Genomic DNA, 24,035 nt, shown 5'->3' on the forward strand with positions numbered 1-24,035 from the left:
TAACAGCTATACTAACTGTATCCAGGTCCAGTCTCCTGAAGGCTGCCATATAACAGCTATACTTACTGTATACAGGTCCAGTCTCCTGAAGGCTGCCATATAACAGCTATACTTACTGTATACAGGTCCAGTCTCCTGAAGGCAGCTATATAACAGCTATACTTACTGTATCCAAGTCCAGTCTCCTGAAGGCAGCTATATAACAGCTATACTTACTGTATCCAGGTCCAGTCTCCTGAAGGCTGCTATATAACAGCTATCCTTATTTGTATCCAGGTCCAGTCTCCTGAAGGCAGCCATATAACAGCTATACTTACTGTATACAGGTCCAGTCTCCTGAAGGCAGCTATATAACAGCTATACTTACTGTATCCCAGTCCAGTCTCCTGAAGGCAGCCATATAACAGCTATACTTACTGTATACAGGTCCAGTCTCCTGAAGGCAGCTATATAACAGCTATACTTACTGTATCCCAGTCCACTCTCCTGAAGGCAGCTATATAACAGCTATACTAACTGTATCCAGGTCCAGTCTCCTGAAGGCTGCTATATAACAGCTATACTTACTGTATCCAGGTCCAGTCTCCTGAAGGCAGCTATATAACAGCTATACTTACTGTATCCCGGTCCAGTCTCCTGAAGGCAGCTATATAACAGCTATACTTACTGTATCCAGGTCCAGTCTCCTGAAGGCAGCTATATAACAGCTATACTTACTGTATCCAGGTCCAGTCTCCTAAAGGCTGCTATATAACAGCTATACTTACTGTATCCAGTCTCCTGAAGGTTTTTAGTCTTGTGCTGGTTGAGAAAAAAAGACTAAACATATGATGTCCCGGCCAGTACAGAGTGTCCCGGCTCAATGTGTCCATCAATCACATGACTGCCTTCTCTGTGAGCTCACATGACCTGGGATACACAGGACTTCCTGTGTTTAGACTCTAAAAAAAAAAAGTCTAATAAAAACAAAAAAAAAGTAAATTGCAAATATGCTTTACATCACAACATCTCCTGCTAATTTGGTTTTAAAGTTATAGCGACAGTGAGCCAGGATATTTTTTTTTTTAATGCCCCCCATTCTTACTTATCTCCTTGGCTTCCACACACATTCGGCCACTCCGCTACCCAGTGTACGACCACTTCCGCGGTCCAAGATGTGATGTCACTGCCGCACTCGACCATTCAGCAGCTGTCAATGGCTGGCTGTCAATCATACCAGGGAGAAGGCAGCGAGACATGTTGCTGCCTGAGACTGAGTTATTTGGGTCTTTTTGAATCCCTATATATTTCTTTGTAGTGCTCCCCTGGCGGCTCTGCACATTAGTCCGGCTCCAGTCAGGTCTTACATTTAGGGCTTTGTCTCTTGCAGACTGGTGCGTGTTTATAAATGAAATCTTTGCCTGTGATGACATCATATGGAAAGGCTTATTTGGTTATTGGCATCATATAGAGTAAAGCAGGTGTGCTGATCTAGGAAATGTCTTAGACCGGTGGTCAGACCTTTCCATTTCTTAAAGAACGTTTTATCCCTAAACTCATAACAGGAAAAACCTCAGAAGAAATGTCTCAGCCTGTGTCCCACATAAAACAATCAAAACAGGGATGTGGGAGCATATTGGAGAAAGGCACAGGTAAGTGTCACCATGGTGCGAGGACGTAGGCGATGGAACCCTGCCTCCATTCTGATTGGCTGCCGTTGATGTTTTCCATTCTGTATGACATGGATCTGCATTTACCTTGGCTTGTAATAGTAATGGACCCCTGAAGTTTTGCCTTGGAATGAATACATCTCATTTTTTTTATTTTATTTTATATTTCAAAGCTCCACATGCTTAGAATTATTTTGCTCAGCTGAAAGTCTTGGCTTTGACTTGACACTAGTTCTCTTGATGTAGTGATGATGTAATCATTGGATGCTTGTAAATATTTTATGATCCTTGTTTTGTTTTGTTTTCCCTTTTTTTTTTTTTTTTCTTTTTCCCCTCCTTTTTGTTTTCTTTGTTGCGGTTAGGGCCAAACAGATCGAAGCTTCAGGATATGCTGGCTAATCTTCGAGACGTCGATGAACTTCCATCATTACAGCCCTCTGTAGTGTCGTCTTCAAGACCTGCAAGCTCCCGACTCAGTGAGCAGGAAGTAAACCGAACGGATGAAGGTGAGCGCCTGAACATTGCAGACAGGCATCTGTGTTATTATTTCCCTGTGTTATTTCTCAATGTATGGACATCTATGGCATGGTTTCTTGTGCTTGCGTGCATTGGATGGGATTTTATCTGCTGACAATTTCAAAATTTTACTTAGAAATATGTTGACATGTTAAATAATTATTTCACCCCTGTAAGTAATCATGAATACTGATCTGTGCGGTGCTAGTTCTAGGAGAAGAGTTGGTAGGTAAGTATAGTGACATAAGAGAAGGTTTGGTAGGTAAGGATAGTGATATAGGAGAAGGGTTGGTAGGTAAGGATAGTGACATAGGAGAAGGGTTGGTAGGTAAGGATAGACACATAGGAGAAGGTTTGGTAGGTAAGGATAGTGACATAGGAGAAGGGTTGGTAGGTAAGGATAGTGATATAGGAGAAGGGTTGGTAGGTAAGGATAGTGACGTAGGAGAAGGTTAGGTAGGTGAGGATAGTGATACAGGAGAAGGGTTGGTAGGTAAGGATAGTGACATAGGAGAAGGTTTGGTAGGTAAGGATAGTGACATAGGAGAAGGTTTGGTAGATAAGGATAGTGATATAGGAGAAGGGTTGGTAGGTAAGGATAGACACATAGGAGAAGGGTTGGTAGGTAAGGATAGTGACATAGGAGAAGGTTTGGTAGGTAAGGATAGTGACATAGGAGAAGGGTTGGTAGGTAAGGATAGTGACATAGGAGAAGGTTTGGTAGGTAAGGATAGTGACATAGGAGAAGGTTTGGTAGGTAAGGATAGTGACATAGGAGAAGGTTTGGTAGGTAAGGTTAGTGACATAGGAGAAGGGTTGATAGGTAAGGATAGTGATATAGGGGAAGGTTTGGTAGGTAAGGATAGTGACATAAGAGAAGGGTTGGTAGGTAAGGATAGTGACATAGGAGAAGGGTTGGTAGGTAAGGATAGTGACATAGGAGAAGGGTTGGTAGGTAAGGATAGTGACATAGGAGAAGGGTTGGTAGGTAAGGTTTGTCTGTTTGCAGATGACACAATAGTGTGCAATAGGGTTGATATTCCTGGAGGTGTCTAATATGGAAAATGATCTATCATTATTAGATCAGTGGTCCAAACAGTGGAAACAGTGCAGTTTAAAGGTTCCAAATGGGAAAAAATGCACTTGGGGAGCAGGAGGAATATTCTGTCAGAGTATCATATCAGCTCTGTGTTAGTGAAGACTTCAGAAGAGGACGACTTTAGGGGAAGGGATTTCAGGAAAGACTTAAGAATTTGAGTCCATATTGTCTGGAGAAAAGAATGGAAAAGGGGGAACATGCTTGAAACCTTTAACTGTGGTAAAGGACTAAAGGTTTAATAGGGAAGTGTTGTTAATAAAAGAAAAAAAACGAAAACTGAACTCCAAAACAAGGGTCCATATCTAGCCGGCTGCCTTTTAACTCTGTGCTGCTCCAGGTGCTGGTAAAAGCTGGATCCAGTCCTGGGAAACTAGGGGAATTTTCCCAGGACTGCATCCAGCTTTTCCCGGCACCCGGGGAGGAACGGCACGGAGTTGAAAGGCAGACTGCCATATCGGTTTGAATATCACACCTAGTATCAGCTTCTGAAATGCCGTAGACCTGTGTGGAAGCAGTTCAGGCAGATTTGTAGTGCTGGACATCTGTATTTTCTTAGATTGTGGCACTATACGTCACATTAATATGAGGTTTCCACCTTCTATCTGGATGTAGAAGTGACTGCTGCTGCACAATAGGTTATCCCATTAAATGACTGCAGTAAGACAATACAGAGTCCGGGCTTGCTCTGATGGGTTACAGTGCACACCCGATCCCTCGCCTACAGCTGCATACAGAGATAATAGTAATTTGTGCTAGTAAAGTTTCAGGCTTTGAGGATGTGACTAGTAGGAGGTAGGAGATGTCGCTGCTTGTGGCTGAGCCGCTCTCGTGATTCAACGGACTCCTCCACACGCTGCAAGAAGCCAGTTTCCAAGCAACAACCTTCCATACATTTTCCTTCTCTTCTCATCTTAATCTAAGCATCTGTCACATTTGTTGTGGCTGTCGCTGTATTGCAGAATCTTTTTCAAGGAGCTTCAAAAGAAAAAAATTACAGGAGCATTTTCGCATATGGAATCTGTTAACGTCTTGATACGTTGCAGATTGTGACCAGGTTCCTCTACATTTGTCTGCTGTCGCTTTAAGGACCCCCAATCTGACAGCTTGTGTTGTATCAGTGACCCTGCTGCGTTAGCGTCATGTTTTACAGCTGGTCTATTATATATTCAATGTCGGAGAAAACCTGTGAAATTCTGTGTTCAGATATTTTTTTTTTGCTCCTGAATATGCAGCAGCTGTGCAGTCTCTGTCTTGTGAGCTCAGACCTTTGCTGGCTTTCTGGGACAGGAAGTAGTTTTATAACAGCTATTTCTTATTACCTTATCTGCTGTCGGGAGGTTAAAGGGGTACTCCAGTGAAATATTTTTCTTTCAAATCAACTGGATTCAGAAAGCTATTTGTATTTAACTTCTAATTAAAAATCCCCCCCCCCCCCTTACTTATCTGCTTTATGTTCTGCAGGAAGTGGTGTATTCTCTCCAGTCGGGGATAGTGCTCTCTGCTGCCACCTCTGTCCATGTCAGGAACTGTCCAGAGCAGCAGCAAATCCCCATAGAAAACCTCTCCTGCTCTGGACAGTTCCTGACATGGACAGAGGTGGCAGCAGAGAGCACTGTGTCAGACTGGAAAGAATACACCACTTCCTGCAGGACATACAGCAGCTGACAATTACTGGAAGACTTGAGCTTTTTAAATAGAAGCAAATTATAAATCTGTATAACTTTCTGAAACCAGTTGATTTGAAAGAAAATATATTTTCGTCTGTGTTACTGTGGAGAGCGCAGCTCAATATGCAGGTGTACTGAGCTGCAGCAGGGGCCCGGACAGCTGGCCTCCACGGTCCACGTTCACACCGCGGTCCGCCAGTTGAGGACCTCTGTTATAGAGCCTTTAACCTAGTTCATACAATATATAACAGGGATGGGAAATCTTCGGCCCTCCAGCTGCTGCAAAACTACAATTCCCATCCCATTGACTGTCCAGACATATTGGGAATTGTAGATGTGCAACAGCTGGAGGCCCGAAGATTTCCCATCCCTCTTATATAAGGTTACCAGCCATTGTTTTATAAAGAAGCTGAAAAACTAAAAGCTCGAAAGTGTCGTTACATAGAAATATGTACATTTAAAATCTTATAAGACGCATGGCCTTGATCCCTTCTCATAGTTAATATTGACATAGAAGGATTTTTGTATCAGTAAATATAAGTATTTCCTTACCAGAAACTCTTTACTCTTTTCTGCAGTTGAAGCATTAACGTTTCCGCCATCATCTGGAAAGTCTTTCATCATGGGAGCGGATGAGGCATTGGAAAATGAACTAGGACTGGGAGAGCTGGCTGGACTTACAGTGGCCAATGAGGCCGACTCTTTGACATATGATGTAAGTTATCATGATGGTCTTCGAGGGCCAGACTGCTATATACTGTGGTATCATTTATCATTGTTTCAGCAGCATAGATGCTCTGACACAGGGGTGGTCACAGCTAGTCAGGAGACTGGATGTGGCCCACGGGCAAAACAATGCCCAGGTCTGCTCTAGATGAACAATAACTTGTGTTTAAACTTTCACAAGGGTGGAACCCACCCGACCCCCCAATAGAGCCTTAATACTTACCTCCTCCTGCCGGTCTCGACATTGCGAAATTGCTGCCCGCTCGTCTGCGCCTCTAATATGCAAATCAGAAGAGATGAGTTTGTTGTCCATAGGAAATCACCGGGCATTGGACTCCCCTCTTCTAATTTGCATTTTGGGCACACAGATGTGCTGCCTGCAATTTCTCTGTGGCGGGGACCGGCCTGAAGGTGTTAAGTATCGGGGCTCTATTGGGAATTTGAGTGGGTTCTGCCCCAGGCGCAGGGGTGACAGGTTCCCTTAAAGTAATTTATGTGGACTAGTACTACGGGTGCTGCTTCTTTTCTCTCCTCCTGTTCTTATCACAGACAAAGTCTGCTTTATAAAGGAATGTTTCCATTCCAATCATTGTCATTCCCTTCCAGCCCATGTCAGTTCATAATGGTTGTATGAAATTAGAAAAACATGGTTAATTTCTTCTATGGGATGTGTCTGGTAAAGCATAGGCATACCAGCGGTCCTTCCTTATGGCCCCTATACACATTAGACATGTGTCGGCAGATTTCAGTCAGTCTGGCCAACTATTTTGGGGGGATATGAATGCCTCCTCACTCCAACCCAGCAGATTATGTTGGAGGGAAGAGAGGCAGGCATGTTGGATTTCAGGTGTGTGTAGGGACTGGGAGACATTGCTGTCACATAATATAAGCTATTTCTGGCTTCCTTAGGAAAACATTATATTACAGCCAGAGTATGAAAAAAATGAATTGCCCTGCTCTTCCTTCTGTTATTTGCCGCATTTACGGCTTTGTGGTCGCATGTCTGTATGTTGTTCTTAATGGTTTCCGTTTCCGTCACAGATCGCAAACAACAAGGACGCACTTAGAAAAACCTGGAATCCTAAGTATACTCTTAGAAGTCACTTTGATGGAATACGGGGACTTGCATTCCACCCAGCAGAGCCTGTTCTCATAACCGCCTCAGAAGATCATACATTAAAAATGTGGAATCTGCAGAAGACTGCTCCTGCAAAAAAGTACGGCTCTCATTGTCCTTCAGATATAGTTTACATTTACATACATGCCATACATGCCTTACATTGTGTACCACAGGGGCAGATGAATAGTCAGACATTGGTTCCCCTGGCAATAGGTGCTGGTCGGCAGGAGACCCCTGACAAGCCACATATCGCTGGGCCATTTGCTATTTTAAAATTCCTAGTCCGGATTTCACCATCTTCCTTTAAAGATTTAGATTTCATCATGCCCATGCTTTACCATCATACCTAAAGGCGTATTCCAGTGATTTTTTTTTCTCTTTCAAATCAAATGGTGACAGAAACTTATATAGATTTGTAATTTACTTCTAAATAAAAATATCAGGTCTTCCAGTACTTATCAGCTGCTGTATATCCTGCAGGAAGTGGTGTATTCTTTCCAGTCTGACACAGTGCTCTCTGCTGCCACCTCAGTCTATGTCAGGAACTGTCCAGAGCAGTACAGCTTTTCTATGGGGATTTGTTAGTGCTCTGGACAGTTCCTGACATGGACAGAGGTGGCAGCAGAGAGCACTGGAAAGAATACATCTGCAGAGCATACAGCAGCTGGTAAGTACTGGATTTTTTTAAGTAATTCATAAATCTGTATAACTTTCTGACACCAGTTGATTTAAAAACAATTGTTCTCCCTCATTACTGCACTCCATTTGGTCGGTTTCATGATTTATACGTTTGGTGGGACATAGACTGCAATAGACTATATACCAACAACATGTGTTTGCAAAACAGGACAAATATAGTCAATAGACAACTTATATGTCTGAATATTTTTTAAGGGTATCCCTACACAGCGGTAACAGGCTGGAAATGGGGCCTAATATGAAGCTGTTTGTATTAATATATGGAAATTATTATAGTTGCCTTCAATGCATCCATAATACTCGCCCCAGACATGGAATTTCTAATATCCAGCACTATTCTTTATATGTCCATGTGTAATGGAGTCATTGGAACTAGTCCATTCTGCAATTGCTGAGTCAGTGGATTCCAGGAGGCCTGAGTGTTGTACGTGGGGCAGCGGGCACTGCTGATGGTAAAGCGATGGAGGTGGTCTTCAATCTTCTGCTCCGTCCCTTAATTTTAGAAGGACAGAACCTCGTCAGACTATAGGAAACAAATGCCAGTGGACCTGCGTCCAGCTAATGGAACGTCGCTCAGAAGGTGGTCCAGTGTTCTTATATAGCGTTGGCGCCCGTGATCTGTCAGTACTTACAGCAGCTGTGGATGTTTTGGAGCTCACAGTATAATACGGAAGCCTTGCGTCTCCTTGGCAGGAGAATCTGACAGTGTACTGTACATCGTCACTGCTTAGAAAGTCAATAACATCGACTAAAAAAAAGTCTTAATGGATGTTAATAGATATCCAGAGCAGCAAGTCGTGTAAAACGCTTCCAGGCATTGATTATCCTGATCTTAAGCAAAACCCTGGGAGTTAATTCTGTCTACTATTGTAAGCCAATGGCAGCCGCAGCTTAGTAGCCGCTCGGCTCTTGTTAAATATGTAACAAGCAATATGGTGAAGCTATCGATTGCACAGTAGCTGAGGGATGGCTGGGACTTAAGAATCCGACCCGCTACAAGAGATGTCAGCCAAGGACGGATGGAAGCAGCTGCTGTCCTCTTATAGTTCATCAGTTCTAATGCAGCAGCGTCACGCTATGGGGGCCAGCCTGGGCGTCGCGCTATGGGGGCCAGCCTGGGCGTCGCGCTATGGGGGCCAACCTGGGCGTCGCGCTATGGGGGCCAACCTGGGCGTCGCGCTATGGGGACCGATCTGGGCGTCGCGCTATGGGGGCCAACCTGGGCATCGCGCAAAGAGCCAGGGAGGAGGTGACTGAACATAAAATGCCCCTACCTCCCTGGCTTTAGCGCCGGAGTCCGCTGTCCCCCGCTCTGGTTCCCAGCCCATGTTTCGTTTTAGGCCACACCCCTTGTTATTATACTACGCCCCTTTCCATTTTTCTTATCTGATTCACATCCATAGCTGTCAGCTATAGCAGGGAGTGTCCCTTATACCTCTGTGGGCTCATCTGTGCCACAGTTAGACAGGAATAGGACACTAACAGTATTTTGTGCTTCAATTCTACAGCACGGACACATTTTATTAATTTACTTGCTTCTATATACAAGCTTGGATTACAAGCACCCGTGTTCCCAGAACACATTGTGCTCGTAATCTAAGTTTTCGCTGCATCTGGCTTCACGTATTCCCATAGTAACACATCTTACTGCTGAATGCTTTGGCGTTGGCTAGTTGTGACCCATGTACCAAACCGTCCACTAACTCCAATGGTGATAGCAGCTGATGGACTCTCAGCAAGCGCCCAGAAACCAAGGCCGCTTACCCTTACCCTTGATGCATTGAGAACGTATATAGTGCAAAGTGCAGCCCAGACAGATAACAATAATGTAGCTGATGCATTAGACTTTATATATATATATATATATATATATATATATATATATATATATATATATATATATATATATAGTGTGTGTGTGTGTGTGTCTTCATTCTGTGTTATCGCTTGCTATAGTCATGAAATTCTCATAAAACTTTTGTCTTCATTTGTAGGAGTGCGTCTCTTGATGTGGAACCGATATACACATTCAGAGCACACAGGTAATATACGTGCCCCAGTCACTGGTGGGCTTTAACTCGCTCAGTATTTTATATGTGTAAACGTTATCCTAGGTGTATTTCTGTGGGGTTATTATTACAACACATAACCACTGTTAGTCAAAAGGAACATGTCCTATTGTAAATGCAGTCTAATCTTCCAGCATCATGTTATACAGCACATTAATGTATAGTTTAAAGTGTAACTGTCATTTCTTTTTCTTTTTTTTTTTTTTACAGAAATCAGTAGTATAAACGATTTTAAGAAACTCTATAAAAGGTTTTATTAGGCAAAAAAGCCTCTTTCTGTACTCAATAAGCAATTTTCAAGCCTCCCCCTCACTTCTTATCTGTGCAGTATCAGGCAAACCCGTCTTCGTTACAGAGAAGCCAGTGAAGGCTGGTTCTGCTGGGTCCATTATATCCTATGGAGAGGGAGGGGCCGAGGGAGATGAGAGCATATAGAGGAGACATGAAGGTCAGCTGTTTATAGACTGTCTGGGCACATAAAACGCTGGATTCAGGGGTCAAAAAGGTCAGTGCTTATCTAGGAACTTGCTGAGAGAAGATTGCAGGGTGTTGTGCTGTGCAGGACTGCTCTGTGTTCACTCACTCCTCTCAGCCCCTCCCCTCTCCATAGAGCAGAATGTACACAGAAATTGTGCTTCTTCTGAATCGAGGAGGGGGGGGGGGGACTAGGAAAACAGCTTTTTTCAGTACAGATGGAAACTCTTTTGCTAAATAAAACCTATTACAGAGTTTCTTAAAATCGCTTGTTCTACAGATATTTATTTTTTTCCAAAAAATTACCCTGAAATGTCAGTTACGCTTTAAGGCAAAAAAGGAATTTGTAATTTTATTCATTACGGGGGCTTAGGAATCCAGTAAGCAGTCTGATTAATTGATTGACAGCTATATCTCTCTATATGTAAAGTTTTATACAGAAAAGGCTGTCAGTCACTAAGACCGCCCACTGGACTCAAAAACTTAAAATGTGTAGGGGTCTAAATCAGCACATTACACATTATACCGAATTTTTTCCCAGAGAACTATATATCGTCCTGCTCTATAACATGCCGCCTGAAGCTCAGACTGCTTATTTCCTTTATAGCGTAACTAAAAAGGGAATATGTGACACTCACTTTAGTGTCCCATCAAGCAGATACATTTTCACATTTCCAGAGCTGATAGACTATGAGCCGAAACGCGTCCTTTCTCGATGTACCTGCTTGATGGGATACTAAGTAAACAAGCATAAACAAACTTTGGTGAGTGCTGGGATACTTCTGCGATCACATCAGACAGCTGGTCATCCCACTCTCAAGCTCTCCCATCCAGCCACTGCTGTATCTTCTGGCCACCACCTCCTCCAGAATAATTGGCAGCCAAAGGAGGCAGGGTGGCCGGAGAGCAGGATGCTGGATCAAACAGCAGAGCATTAAGTAAGTATGCACTGTATGTGTGATCTGGAAACTGACAGCACATCGGTGCATATCGGTGCTGTCTGTTTCCATGGCAGCATGAACCATAGGGGGGATCATTCATGTGGCCCAGCCACCTAATTTTATTTTGCTGTGTAAAGGCATTGGGTATGAGCGCTGATCTGGCTAATCAGCACTCGTTTGCAGCTGCCCAAAAAAATGCTAATATTTTTGGGAGCTGGAAATTACATTTAATTTCCAAGCCTTTCTGTCACCAGCATTATGTGTAACACTAACATGTATATGAAGCATATATATGTAACACTATATGTAATGTGATGAGGTTCTTGTATATGTAGGGCTATCTATCGATCTGTATATATAATAATTTTTTTTTCTTTTTTCAGGGGTCCTGTTCTGTGCGTGGTGATGAGTACTAACGGGGAGCAGTGTTACAGCGGAGGAACAGATGGTATCATCCAGAGCTGGAACACCCCAAATCCTAATGTGGATCCATATGATTCATATGGTATGTGGAGAAATGATAATACCAGGACTGGCAGACCATATACATGTTATCTGCCTGATTTGTTTCTTGGCTATGGGTCATAGGTTCAGACTGGAGCCATAAGTGAAACCCATATAGCTGAGCACTGAATGGCATCTTGCAGCTTGAATTATAAGGCGTAGCGACTACAGAAGACAAACTAACCAGAATAAAAATACATATAATGCAGTTTAAAAAAAAAAAAAGTTCACCATAGCGTCCATAGCTTTCATAAGAAAAGCTTTCTTATGAGCGCCTCTTTTCACTCTTGAGCCAACTTCTAAAGGTCCTATTAGACAAAGCAATTTTTAATGATAAACTATTGCAAACTAGATTGTTTATTGTTAACCTGAAATTGTTCACTATATTTCATAAAACAATAGTAAGTTATGATTTTTTTAATACAATCGTTTACTCCGTCTGATCCCAGCAAATGAAGGAGAGATGTGGAATTACACTGAACGATTAGTGAACGAATGCGGAATAAGGGTGCAAACACACAGAATTTCTCGCTGCAAATTCCCAGCGAAATCCGCTCCAGATACCTGCCCATTCACTTCAATGGGCTGCGGATACGTCGTGTGTTTGTACCCTTACCGCGAACAATTATGATTTTGGTTTCTGCACCAAACGAACGATTTTTCATTAGTCGTTTGATCGTTGCCTGCATGTACACAAAATGATTGTTTAAATTTAAACAATATAATAATTCACACGATATAAGTTTAGCTATGACCACTTGTCATTGTGTAGGCGCTGGTGTACAATACCATACGACTTGTATTACACCGATGTTATTTACAAGGATTGGATTTTCTATAAGAAAGTGTTGATGTTTTCCTCCTCTCTCTCAATAGATCCTTCAGTCCTGCGAGGTGCGTTTGAAGGCCACACTGATGCTATATGGGGCTTGGTGTACAGTGCAGCTCACCAGCGTTTGTTGTCGGCCTCAGCAGATGGCACAATTAGAGTATGGAACGCATTAGAAGCCGCCCCTGCATTAAGCATATTTAATGATAACCAAGGTAATGGTGGTATTATGAGCAGAACGCGAAGATTCAGTGTTAGTGTTGTGCCTTATTCTATTGGTTATCTAGTAAGAAGTATACACTGTGACTCTTATTGCAGAATGTTAATTATCCTGCCCCTATGGGGCATATTAATGTCAGATTAAAGCAATTTTTACTGTCTTACAAGACTTTAAGTATAGCAGTGTACACCTTACACAGTGCATTACTAGTGAATATTCTCTGAAAAATAATCAGTATGCAGTAATGGCTGTCTGCCCATCAGAATGCAAAGTAATGGACGCATAGAAGCAGAGCTGCAGCAGACACTTCTTATAGACGCCCAGTCCTTTACATGTGTACTAGATTTGGATATTGCGGTGTAGCTACTGTAATAGACTTGGCTATATTTAAAGTGACATGGTCACCCCCTTTTTTGCATTCTCTACACAGGTGTAAAGGGTAAATTTAGCGGTTTTCATACCTTATTTTATATCATACTTCATGGTGCTTGTTCAAGTAAAAAGAACTGCAGATTGTGTTAAGTGGGCGTGACCTCGCGGCATTAGCACCACTTAGCCTCGCCCACAGCACCACAGTTGGCCCAGCCCCCTCGCCGGCCATCGGAACAGGCTTGCTGAAAGGTCTAGACCCCACCCCCTTTACTGCGGCCAACCAATGGCCAATAGTGCCGTTGTGGGCGGTGCTAAGTGGCGCTAATCCCGCAAGGCCACGCCCACTTAATACAATCAGCAGTTGATAAAAGGACACTTTTTTACTTCAACAAGCACCATGACATATGATATGAAATAAGGTATGAAAAACGTTAAATTTACCCTTTACACCTGTGTAGAGATGTAAAATGCACAAAGGGGGTGACAGTGTCACTTTTAAGTACAGTAATACCGTTAGCACTACTGACCATCTAATGTTGCTGACCCCACTGATATATCAGACTTGCAGTAGAATCCATGGTAAATATTCAGTTGTACTGTGGGGCACATGGAGTAGGTACCACCACTGCACTGCACATACAAGTCCTTAGGATACAAGACACTTATTACAGCCGTAGATTTTAGCTGCTTTATCTGTTCAGTACTATCTTAGGCCTCAGTCACACGTTTAGAGATTTTTAAGAACTGCGCTTTTAGTCCGCTAGCTAAATCCGTGATCCATTTAATACAATCGTGATTGCATCCGTTTTGACATCCATATCTGTATTTTTTTATTGATGTGCATCACATGACCACTTGTGTTCTCTGTTCAGGCATAGCAGAGCTGAGTGTATTGCCCCTTATTCCCCCCTCCCCCACCACCCTGGATGTAGTAGAGCCAAATGTGTCACACTGAAAGAAGCCTGCATGCACATAGGCACCTGAACTGGCATTGCTGTGGTAGTGTTTGACGGGGGTCAGTGAGGTGGGGAAGGTTCAGTGACACACTAGGCAGGAGTTTTAGCAGCACAGATCGTATTAATGTATGCATAGGATTCAATGTCCCCTAAAATTATGTGTGGGTGTGAATCCGCGATGCCCAACAACTTTGCGGGATGTGTGAATAAGGCCTTACTGTGCTTTCAGTGTTCAGTTTCTTTTTGTGGTAGGAAAGCCCCCATTCACCTATCAGAGAACTGACTGCCATGTACACAGACACCCAGTAAAGTGTATGCTGTGCCTTTTGCTTATTAAATACAGTGATGCCTGTGGGTGCAGGACGCCGCTCTAAGTGTTTTTCATAATTGATGCTTGCAAGGGATTAATTTCATTTTCATCTTTCTCTAGAATTGGGAATCCCTTCCTCCGTGGACCTAGTAAGCAGCGACCCAGCTCACATGGTTTCGTCTTTTGATAGCGGACACACAAGTATTTTCAATATGGAAACACGGCAGAAAGTTCTAACATTAGAGTCTTGTATAGAAACAGGTATGTACTTCATCAGCACATGTCCCTGTAATTCTGGAACATCCAGAGGTCATACACATCACTTACACACACGTCTTTATGAATGTATATTCACATATTCCTTTAAACTGAAGAGAACAAAAGTATCTGTGGTCCAGGCAGATGTCCTGAGCCTGCGCCTGCTTACCTTTTAATAGAATAAAATCTGTTATAATTCTAGAGCACTGTAGATAGTAAGGGGTCCTTCACCGATTCCGTAAATACGGGCGATGAGCTATGGAACGGACTTCAGAGCTCCCGGCATCAATCATTCCTTATGATTCTGTGAGCTCTGAAACAGTTCAAAGGACAACTCAGGCGTTTTAGTATTTTTTTCTTAATTAACACACATTACAAGGTTATATAACTTTCTAATGTATGTTTATTAGCTATCTCCTTATTACCAAGTCCTTGGCTGGAGCGCATCACATGGCTTCCAGCTTGCTCAGCCCTGATTGGCTGAGCAGTCACGTAGCTGTGTACAATAATGCAAAGATTTAAACCAAATTCCATTCCGTGCACAGACTGTAATGGCAGAACGTGTGAGGAGTGTGCCCTAAGGGACATTATTTCCTGGGGGGGAGAGGGGCTTCACAGCGATGGCAGAATCATGGTTTGAACCCATATGTTCTAGTCAGATGTTTAAACTTTACTGTGCTGCTACCAACCTGGGGCTTGTCAGGTCCTTTCCGGTCCCCGTTTCCTGGTCCTGTCTCCACACACAGGAAGTGTCTGCTCAGCCAGGCTTTGGCTGGGTGACCTACAGGGCAGACATTTCGACTCCATGAGTGGTAGAATAGCAGCGGCTTTAAACCACTGGGCAACCACTTTTAACGTTATTGATCTTTTACATACCTCCTCTCCAGTAAACAGGTTAATTGTGGGACCAAAAAAAGGACTAAAAGAATAATTTTTTAGCGCAAGTCCTTGTGTTTTAAAGGGGAACTATCAGCAGGTAAGACAACTGTAACCTGATAGCCCCCTAATGCGCAGGGGGCACCAAGGAGGAAGTTATGTGCCTCTTACCTCTAAACTGTTACCATGCAGTTAGTAGTTGAATCTACAGCCTGGAGCACCGTTAGGAGCGCTGTCCCTCCCCCATCACGTTGATCCGACTCAGCTCAATGGGGGAGGAGCAGTACTTGTAATGTTGCTCCATATCGAGGATTACACTGTTAACAGCATGGGAACAGTGCAGAGACATATACCTTCCTCCTTGGTGCTCCCTGCGCTTTAGGGGCTATTGTCAGGTTAGATTTGTCTATTATTGATAATATGATAGTGTTTTGTTTTTGTCACCTTTTTATTTTTGCATATTTTGTGTCATGTGGTGGTCTGCATTTAGTGGATTTTGCGATGCAGCTAAGAACCCTGCATGAACCCAGACTAGGATTCTCCTCAACAAAGATATATGCAGCAGGGTAATGGAAGGAAAGGTTCTGAGCCGCTGGTACATATAAATACTGTGTATCTATGGAGACTAATATGCCTGACTTGCTTCTTCCTGTAGCTACGAGCTGCCAGATAAACCGAGTAATTAGCCATCCGACTCTTCCAATTACCATCACTGCTCATGAGGATCGGCACATCAAATTTTATGACAACAATACAGGTATGGACGGGACTGAAATGATTCTGTGCTGCTCAGCCTGGACTGAGAATATCTGGATGGCAGCTACAGCCTGTAATGCTGGGTGACGTTCACAATGATGGTTAGCAGGTGTCAGTGACGGTAAGACGTGGTAACAATGTACAGCAGCGATTACACTGATACACGTGGATCATTACAGAGGCTGAGACCACTAGATGACGTCTGAAGTTCTCAGAAGCTTAACGTTTCCTTTCTTTCCTTTTTTCGTTGCAATGTTCTTTCCCTGTGCTACTTCTCTGCAATGTGAAAATATATTAGCACAGTGTATAGAAATAATGAGAAGAGATCCTGATGCCCCTTGAAGCATTGCTCTGACTTATGTTACTTATACTTTACAATGCAAAAAAAAACTTAGTTATCTATCTTATTATGGAATGTGTACAAAGCAAGAATCACAGCCTTAAATAGGCTTAAAGGTGAAGTCCGGCGAAATTTTTTATTAAAGTTATTGCCCCCCAAAAGTTATAATAATTACCTATATACACTTATTACGGTAAATGCTTATAAAGTGTTTTTTTTCCCCTGCACTTACTACTGCATCAAGGCTTCCTGGATAACATGGTGATGTCACTTCCTGGATAACATGGGGATGTCACTTCCTGGATAACATGGGGATGTCACTTCCTGGGTAACAGGGGGATGTCACTTCCTGGATAACATGGGGATGTCACTTCCTGGATAACATGGGGATGTCACTTCCTGGATAACATGGGGATGTCACTTCCTGGATAACATGGGGATGTCACTTCCTGGATAACATGGGGATGTCACTTCCTGGATAACATGGGGATGTCACTTCCTGGATAACATGGGGATGTCACTTCCTGGATAACATGGGGATGTCACTTCCTGGGTAACATGGGGATGTCACTTCCTGGGTAACAGGGTGATGTCATGACCCGACTCCCAGAGCTGTGCGGGCTGTGGCTGCTGGAGAGGATGATAGCAGGGGAACTCTGGGGGGACACTGAGCATCCCTCTGCCATCATCCTTCATCAGCAGTCACAGCCCGCACAGCTCTGGGAGTCGGGTCATGACCTCACCATGTTATCCAGGAAGTGACATCACCATCTTATCCAGGAAGTGACATCACCATGTTTATCCAGGAAGTGACATCACCATGTTTATCCAGGAAGTGACATCACCATGTTATCCAGGAAGCCTTGATGCAGTAGTAAGAGCAGGGAAAAAAGCATAATAAGTGTATATTGGTGATTTGTATAACTTTTGGGGGCAATACAATACTTTAATTAAAATTTTGCCAGACTTCTCCTTCAAGAAAGATTCAGTGCACAGAGCAATAATCTGCTGAATTATGTCAACAACGATCAGCCGAGGAAATGATAATCAGCTAATCATTGTGTTTTAACATCTTCAAAGATGATTGGCTGCCGGACGTGCATCGTTATTACACATAGCAATGTGTAAAGTAAAATAATAACCTTTTATACTTACCTCTCCACGCTCCCCGCTGTCGTTGAAGCTTCTCCCCCATCTGAAACCATCTGTGCAGTGACAGGAGCTCAGCCAATCACTGGCCACGGCGCTTTCCCATCTCTGCCACTGATTGGCCTGTCACTTGAGAGAAGTCTTCAGCAGCGCCTGTAGGGAGGAGCTATAATGACATTGGGGGGAGCATGGAGAAGCAAAGTATATACAGCCAGGTCTGCACGGACATCCATAACTATATATACAGCCTTAGTTTCACGATCATCAAGAAGTCTAATAGGCTCAGTAAGTGAGTGTCGCCCTAGCAGAACATCGCTTGCTTACATTAAATGTCGGGCCATGTCATACGGCCCTTAGTATAGAAAATGTTTTATTTTCTTTTGCTAATATAATGTATTTCTCTCCTGCAGGAAAACTCATTCATTCAATGGTTGCACATTTAGATGCTGTAACAAGTTTAGCTGTTGATCCGAATGGATTGTACCTGATGTCTGGCAGTGAGTATTTCTACCTTGGTTATAGATGAACTTAATCTATGTGTGTGCATCACCGCTTATGGGAGGAATAATGAATAGCAACATGGTTATCAAAAGATCAATTGTGATGAGGTAGTAGCACCTAAATACAGACATCTATAGTACGTCTATGGATAGTTAGTGTAGCTGACAACTATGCCAAAGCTACGGTCAAACTGGGCCATGGCCTAGGAGCGTCTTGTCTGTCCTTTCCATGGGGACATCAGAAGTGGTGAACAGTGAACATTGAAAGGTTGTATACCAACGCCTCTTTAACCCTTAGACGACCCAGGGCATATAGTTACGCCATGGAAGTCTGTCCCCAGACGACCCAGGGCGAAACTGTACGCCCTGGGTGTTTCTCCGGCTATGAAGCGTGCTCCGGAGCGGAGCGCGCTTCATAGCAGGTGGGGGCCTCACCGGTAATGACACGCTGCAGCGATCGCGCTGCTGCGTGTCATTAACCCCTTAAACGCCGCGATCGCTGCGCGACCGCGGCGTTTAAGTGTAAGTGACAGGGGGAGTCCCCTGTCACTTACCGATCGGGACCCCCACGCGGGGGTCCCGATCGGTAAAACGGACCACTGGAGGTCTCTCACCTGCCTCCGTGCGGTCCGATTGGCGATTTGCTACACTGAGCCTGCACAGGCAGGCTCAATGAGCAGATCGCCGATAACACTGATCAATGCTGTGCCTATGGCATAGCATTCATCAGTGTAGAAATCAAACTAATGTATGTAAAAGTCCCCCAAAGGGACTTCAAATGTGTAAAAAAAAAAGTTAAAAACACTAACACACTACCCCAAAACCCCTCCCCCAATAAAAGTCTAAATCACCCCCCTTTCCCATTATATAAATAAAACATATAAAAATGAATAAATAGATAAACATATAATATACCGTAGCGTGCGTAATTGTCCGATCTATTAAAATATAACAAGCGTCATTGCGAACGGTAAACGGCGTACACGAAAAGAGGGAAAAAAGTGCGCGGATTACCAATTTTATGTTACATTATATATAAAAAAATTTTTATAAAAAGTGATCAAAACGTCCGATCTTCACAAATATGGTATTAATAAAAACTAGAGATCATGGCGGAAAAAATTACACCCGATACAGCCCCGTAGGTGAAAAAATAAAACCGTTATAAGCGTCACAATAGGCCCATTTTATTTATAATTAATTGCCAAAAAAAAGGATTTCATAAAAAAAAAAAAATATATAACATTAGAGAATCTGTGTAACCTGCATATGGTTGTGTTCAGACTGACCTATAGAATAATTGTATCATGTCGCTTTTACCATATAGTGCATTACGTAGACACAGGAACCCCCCAAACGTTACCATATTGCATTCTTTTTTGCGATTTCACCAATTTATATCTTCATAAATAATATATTTGGAATTCTATCATACATGTTATGGTAAAATGAAAGACGCCATTACATAGTACTACTATTCTTGTAACAAATAAACCCTTACATGGCCTGTAGATAGAAAACTGAGAGTGCTAGAGCTCTTAGTGTTTCAGTTTTTCCCTCCTCCCCTTCTAAGATCAAAATTTGCGCGGTCCACTGGGTCATTTTGGGCCTGGTCCTCAAAGGGTTAAAGGGGTTATCCAGCGCTACAAAACATGGCCACTTTCTTCCAGAGACAGCACAGCTCTTGTCTCCAAGTCATTTGCAATTAAGCTCCATTCAGTTCAGTGGAACTTAGTTACAAAACCTGCACCCAAACAGGAGCCGAGCAGTGCTGTCTCTGGAAGAAGGTGGCCATGTTTTTCTAACCCCTTTTAGTAAGTTACAAAACCTGCACCCGTTTTTGTAGTCATTTTAGAAAATCCCTTTAAGCTTGCAGGAACTACTTCAAGTGGGAGAACCAGAGGCTGACATGCCTATTTCCATCCATCAAGATGTCTCCTAGCGTGAAATAATATCTGGTTTTGATGATCAAATTGGAATAATGTGCAGTTTCTGCAACTTTCATTTATTTTTATTTATTTTTCTTACAGGTCACGATTGTTCAATACGCCTATGGAACTTGGAAAGCAAGACCTGCATACAGGAATTCACCGCCCACCGCAAGAAATTCGACGAGTCTATTCACGACGTGGCATTCCACCCATCCAAATGCTACATAGCCAGTGCAGGCGCAGACGCCCTCGCCAAAGTTTTTGTATGACACCATGCGTCCTCGTAGTTTTTAATTTCCCCCGAAGCAGCCACATTGAAAGCAGAGACGCGCTACTTATGAGCGAAGATTTGATTTAACCGGCCTTTTTTTTCTTTCCTTCTTGTGTTCAATAATCAGGAAAAGATGCAAAAAAACAAACAAACACAGAAAGCAATGTCGTGGGCTTAGTTTTGCAGGGTGCTGTTTTCTAAACTAAACTAATGGTTTGTTCAGGGTGCTGTGAACTGGACTGGTGCTTGGAGCCAGGATTCTGTCTTTCAAATGACCTCTGAGCTACAGTAGCAGCATTTTATTTTTGAGAGTGCACATTTGACCAGGCAGGCCTGGATCAAACTAGTCTCCGGTGTATTTTGCGGTTGTGGCAATTGGGACAAAATTAACAAACACAGCCAGTGGGACGGCGACTAACTACAATATAGGAAACACAGTACTCACCGCTCCCCTTTCTCACTTACAGCTCTCTCGCAAGCGTATTTGGTGGAAACCATGGACCTCTTACTTACCAGTTCTCATAGTGGAGCTGTTGAGCTGAGAAAGGAAGCGTTTCCCAGTCCATTGGGCCGCTAGTAACCAGTGAAGTCAGTGTAAGAAAAAAAAAAACAACAGCAACGAGGAACACACTTTCTCTTTTACCGCTTTGTTTAGTATCCGTTGTGTTGTGTTCTTGGAATGTACTTCTAGGTAAAATACCAAAATAAATTTCTAAAGGGTTAAATGTGTTGAATACATTAAAGGTCCATTGTAATATCACCGTTAGCATGGAAGACTTCTCGCCAACATAACAGCCACGTGTCCTGGGTTTTTAGAGGCTTTTTTACCCTGACAGTGAGGTTCCCTAGAGCAACAAATTTGCATTGTCTTCGTGATTTTTTTATTTTTTTTTCTAATTATGAATATACAATGTCCTCGCGTAATCCTGAGCAACTCTGCTGCTTCTGTCTTGTAAATAAGTCTATTTAGTTTAATATTTGTCACCAGGCACATAAGAAATACCTTCCCCCGTGCAAACGTTGGGCACATGATGCTGTTGTTGCATTGTGTACCTGGATGCATAAATCTAGACCTGCCACTAAAATATATTGCTGTCATTCAGCCATAATGTTGAAATGTACAAAGAGCAATGGCTATACTGCAGGGGTTGTCTAAGATTTAGTTAAAGGGGTTATTCAGCGCTACAAAAACATGGCCACTTTCTTCCAGAGACAGCACCGCTCTTGTCTTCAGTTTGGGGCAGGTTTTGTAACTCTGTTCCATTAAAGTGAAGGGAGCTTAATTGCAAACAACTCATGATTTGGAGACCAGAGCGGTGCTGTCTCTGGAAGAAAGTGACCATGTTTTTGTAGCACTGGATAACTCCTTTAAATCTTTGAAACCGCACCAAACTGTGGGCCATGTAAGGTATTGCAGCCCTATTCATGTTAACCAGTAGAGATGAGCGAACCTCAAACCCAAACACTCAGTATTTGATTACCCGTGGCTGAAGAAGCTGGGTGCGGCTCTATGGACTCTTGGAAAACATGGATACAATCTATAGGTGGTATGCATATTTTGCTGGCAGCCTTAAAGGGGTTATCCAACGCTACAAAAAAATGGCCACTTTCTTCCAGAGACAGCACCGCTTTTGTCTCCAGGTCAGGTGCGGTTTACATTGAAGCTCCTTTCACTTTATTGAAATGAAGTTACAAAACCTGCAGCCAAACTGGAGACAAGAGCGGTGCTGTCGCTGCAAGAAAGTGGCCATGTTTTTTTAGCGCTGGATAACCCCTTTTAAGGCTGTATCCAACTCAGACAGCCACCAGTAATCAAATGCTTAGCGTTCAGGTTCAGCATGCTCAAGATTCTCTCATCTCTATTAACTTGGCATAGCTGCAGTAGCCAACACAGCCCATGGCCAAAGATGGCGCTGTTTGTGGGGGGGAAGATAGGCCCATTGACAGCCCTCTCGAACAGGTTGCTGGTTTAGTAGACTTCCAAGAATATATTTATTAAATCATTACGCATTAAGTCATGTTTGTTCTAAACCCAGATGAGACACACACATAGGTCAGAGAGGATAAGTCTGTATGGAAGTGACCTAGAAGAGCCAATAGTTCTGCAATATATAAGTAATACCACCGCCTGCACTGTTCCTGCTGTTCCTCATTTTACTGACTGATCATGGTGAGACTGAACACAACCTATGGCCCTGGTATAACAATGCTCCTGGACTTTATACACACTGATCTCCTGTTGTTGCTAAGTCTTTCTCAAAGTGGCTTAGGGGGAAAAAACTTTTTTTTGTAAAAGTGGTATTTGTGCAAAGTACATTTAAATGGCTGCATATCTAAGAAAAGAAGACGAAACCAAGCGAACAGAAAGGCCACCGATTTAACACAATGATTTTAATATCTTCGGTTTGTTTAAAGGAAAGAAACGAGCTATGTGGCTTTGTACTTAGACATTGAAATTGTGGATTATTTGTGTATTTGACATTTTTTGTTTTTTCTTTTCTTTTTTTTTTCCTACTTTCTTTTTAGACTAAGTAATTACAAAGATTTATTTGGAAATTCTAAAAAAAGCTATGTATATTATATATAAATATATATATATATTGTAAACATATATTAAATGTGTTGAGTATGGGATGACTCAAGGGGTGCATTTTAATCTTTTTGTATTGAGTTCTTCTAAGTGTACACAAAGATAATGGTATGGGTATGGACTTGAGTATTTTGCTGTTACATACTACTATATACAATTTACAGCTGTTTCAATTGATGTACATACATCTTAAGTTGGCATGCTTGTTTTATGACTGTAATATTTAGTTGATTAAAACCTGAATGTAAGTAAAAAAAAAAAAAAAAAAATACCGGCTATTTAAACTCAAGCAAGATAAATTCCACCTTGCCATCTGTTGTAGTAAATTATAGGAGCGGATAGAAGGTGCCTTTAACGGAGAGCCTTACGGCAAACGTAACCTACTGATCATATACGCAAAACCAAGACTTAACACGGAAGTCGTGCAGAATCTCATGTGCAAGTCGTATACGTATGTTCCAGTGTTCACAATTTTTTTTTTTTTTTTTTTTTTTATGTACAAGGGATTGGAAATTTGGGAAGTATATTCACCTGAGGGCATCCATTTTAGTAAAATGCACATTTTTGACATTTTTTTTTTTTTCCCCCTCCATTTTAGAACATGCAATATCCAAGCCTTTGCATGTTCCACTATTATTATTTTGTGAATGTGTACATATATAGACGATATATTTGGACTGTAGAAACTTTTGAAAACAATGAAATTTAGATTTGCAATCGACCGCGTGGAGAAATCACTTTTTTTTTTTTTTTTTTTTTTGTTCCGAGCCTCCTTTGAGTCTCTGAGTATTGGTTATGTGAATTGAAATAAATATGGATGAGTGCTGGGTAAAGTCAACTTGCCATGGTAATGTTTTTATTTTCAATATTAATAAAGGGAAGACTACTTGGGTGAACGGATTGTTATTGATGTGTAGATTAAACAGCAGCTTTTTTTTTTTTATTTTACAATTATTCTATGTGGATGAAATGTCTAATTGTTTTGTCCTTAAAGGGGGTATTCATCTCAACTAACACAGCTACTGCAAAAAGGGACAGATGCCACACCACAATATGGACTCTTCCCCCATCTGAGCAGAATCTTATTCCAGAAAAAACACAGTGACATCCAGCACATCCAAAAACATGCTAAACTATTGAAGATCCATAAAGCGTATTACATCAGAAAATTGTAAAAAAAAAAATCCAACGTGTTTCAGGCAGGAGCTCCCTT

The 24,035-nt window shown here is 42.3% G+C and overlaps 1 protein-coding gene across 2 annotated transcripts in view; it reads left to right on the forward strand.

The window, feature by feature from the left end:
- Positions 1–20,957, forward strand: part of LOC138776573 (striatin-like) — a 52,605-nt gene extending 31,648 nt beyond the window's left edge. Inside the window, exons 8-18 of one of the 2 annotated variants that reach the window (XM_069956153.1) lie at positions 1,545–1,631; positions 2,012–2,155; positions 5,510–5,646; positions 6,699–6,874; positions 9,471–9,518; positions 11,344–11,465; positions 12,341–12,508; positions 14,272–14,412; positions 15,941–16,042; positions 17,941–18,027; positions 20,061–20,957. In XM_069956153.1, the coding sequence (XP_069812254.1) occupies positions 1,545–1,631; positions 2,012–2,155; positions 5,510–5,646; positions 6,699–6,874; positions 9,471–9,518; positions 11,344–11,465; positions 12,341–12,508; positions 14,272–14,412; positions 15,941–16,042; positions 17,941–18,027; positions 20,061–20,230 (1,382 nt within the window). In that variant the 3' untranslated portion in view covers positions 20,231–20,957. The remainder of the gene's footprint in view (positions 1–1,544; positions 1,632–2,011; positions 2,156–5,509; positions 5,647–6,698; positions 6,875–9,470; positions 9,519–11,343; positions 11,466–12,340; positions 12,509–14,271; positions 14,413–15,940; positions 16,043–17,940; positions 18,028–20,060) is intronic. The other variant, XM_069956154.1, reaches the window with a different exon arrangement.
- Positions 20,958–24,035: the final 3,078 nt, after the last annotated feature.

The sequence above is a fragment of the Dendropsophus ebraccatus genome, unplaced genomic scaffold (assembly GCF_027789765.1).
Source record: "Dendropsophus ebraccatus isolate aDenEbr1 unplaced genomic scaffold, aDenEbr1.pat pat_scaffold_449_ctg1, whole genome shotgun sequence".
Lineage (NCBI taxonomy): Eukaryota > Metazoa > Chordata > Amphibia > Anura > Hylidae > Dendropsophus > Dendropsophus ebraccatus.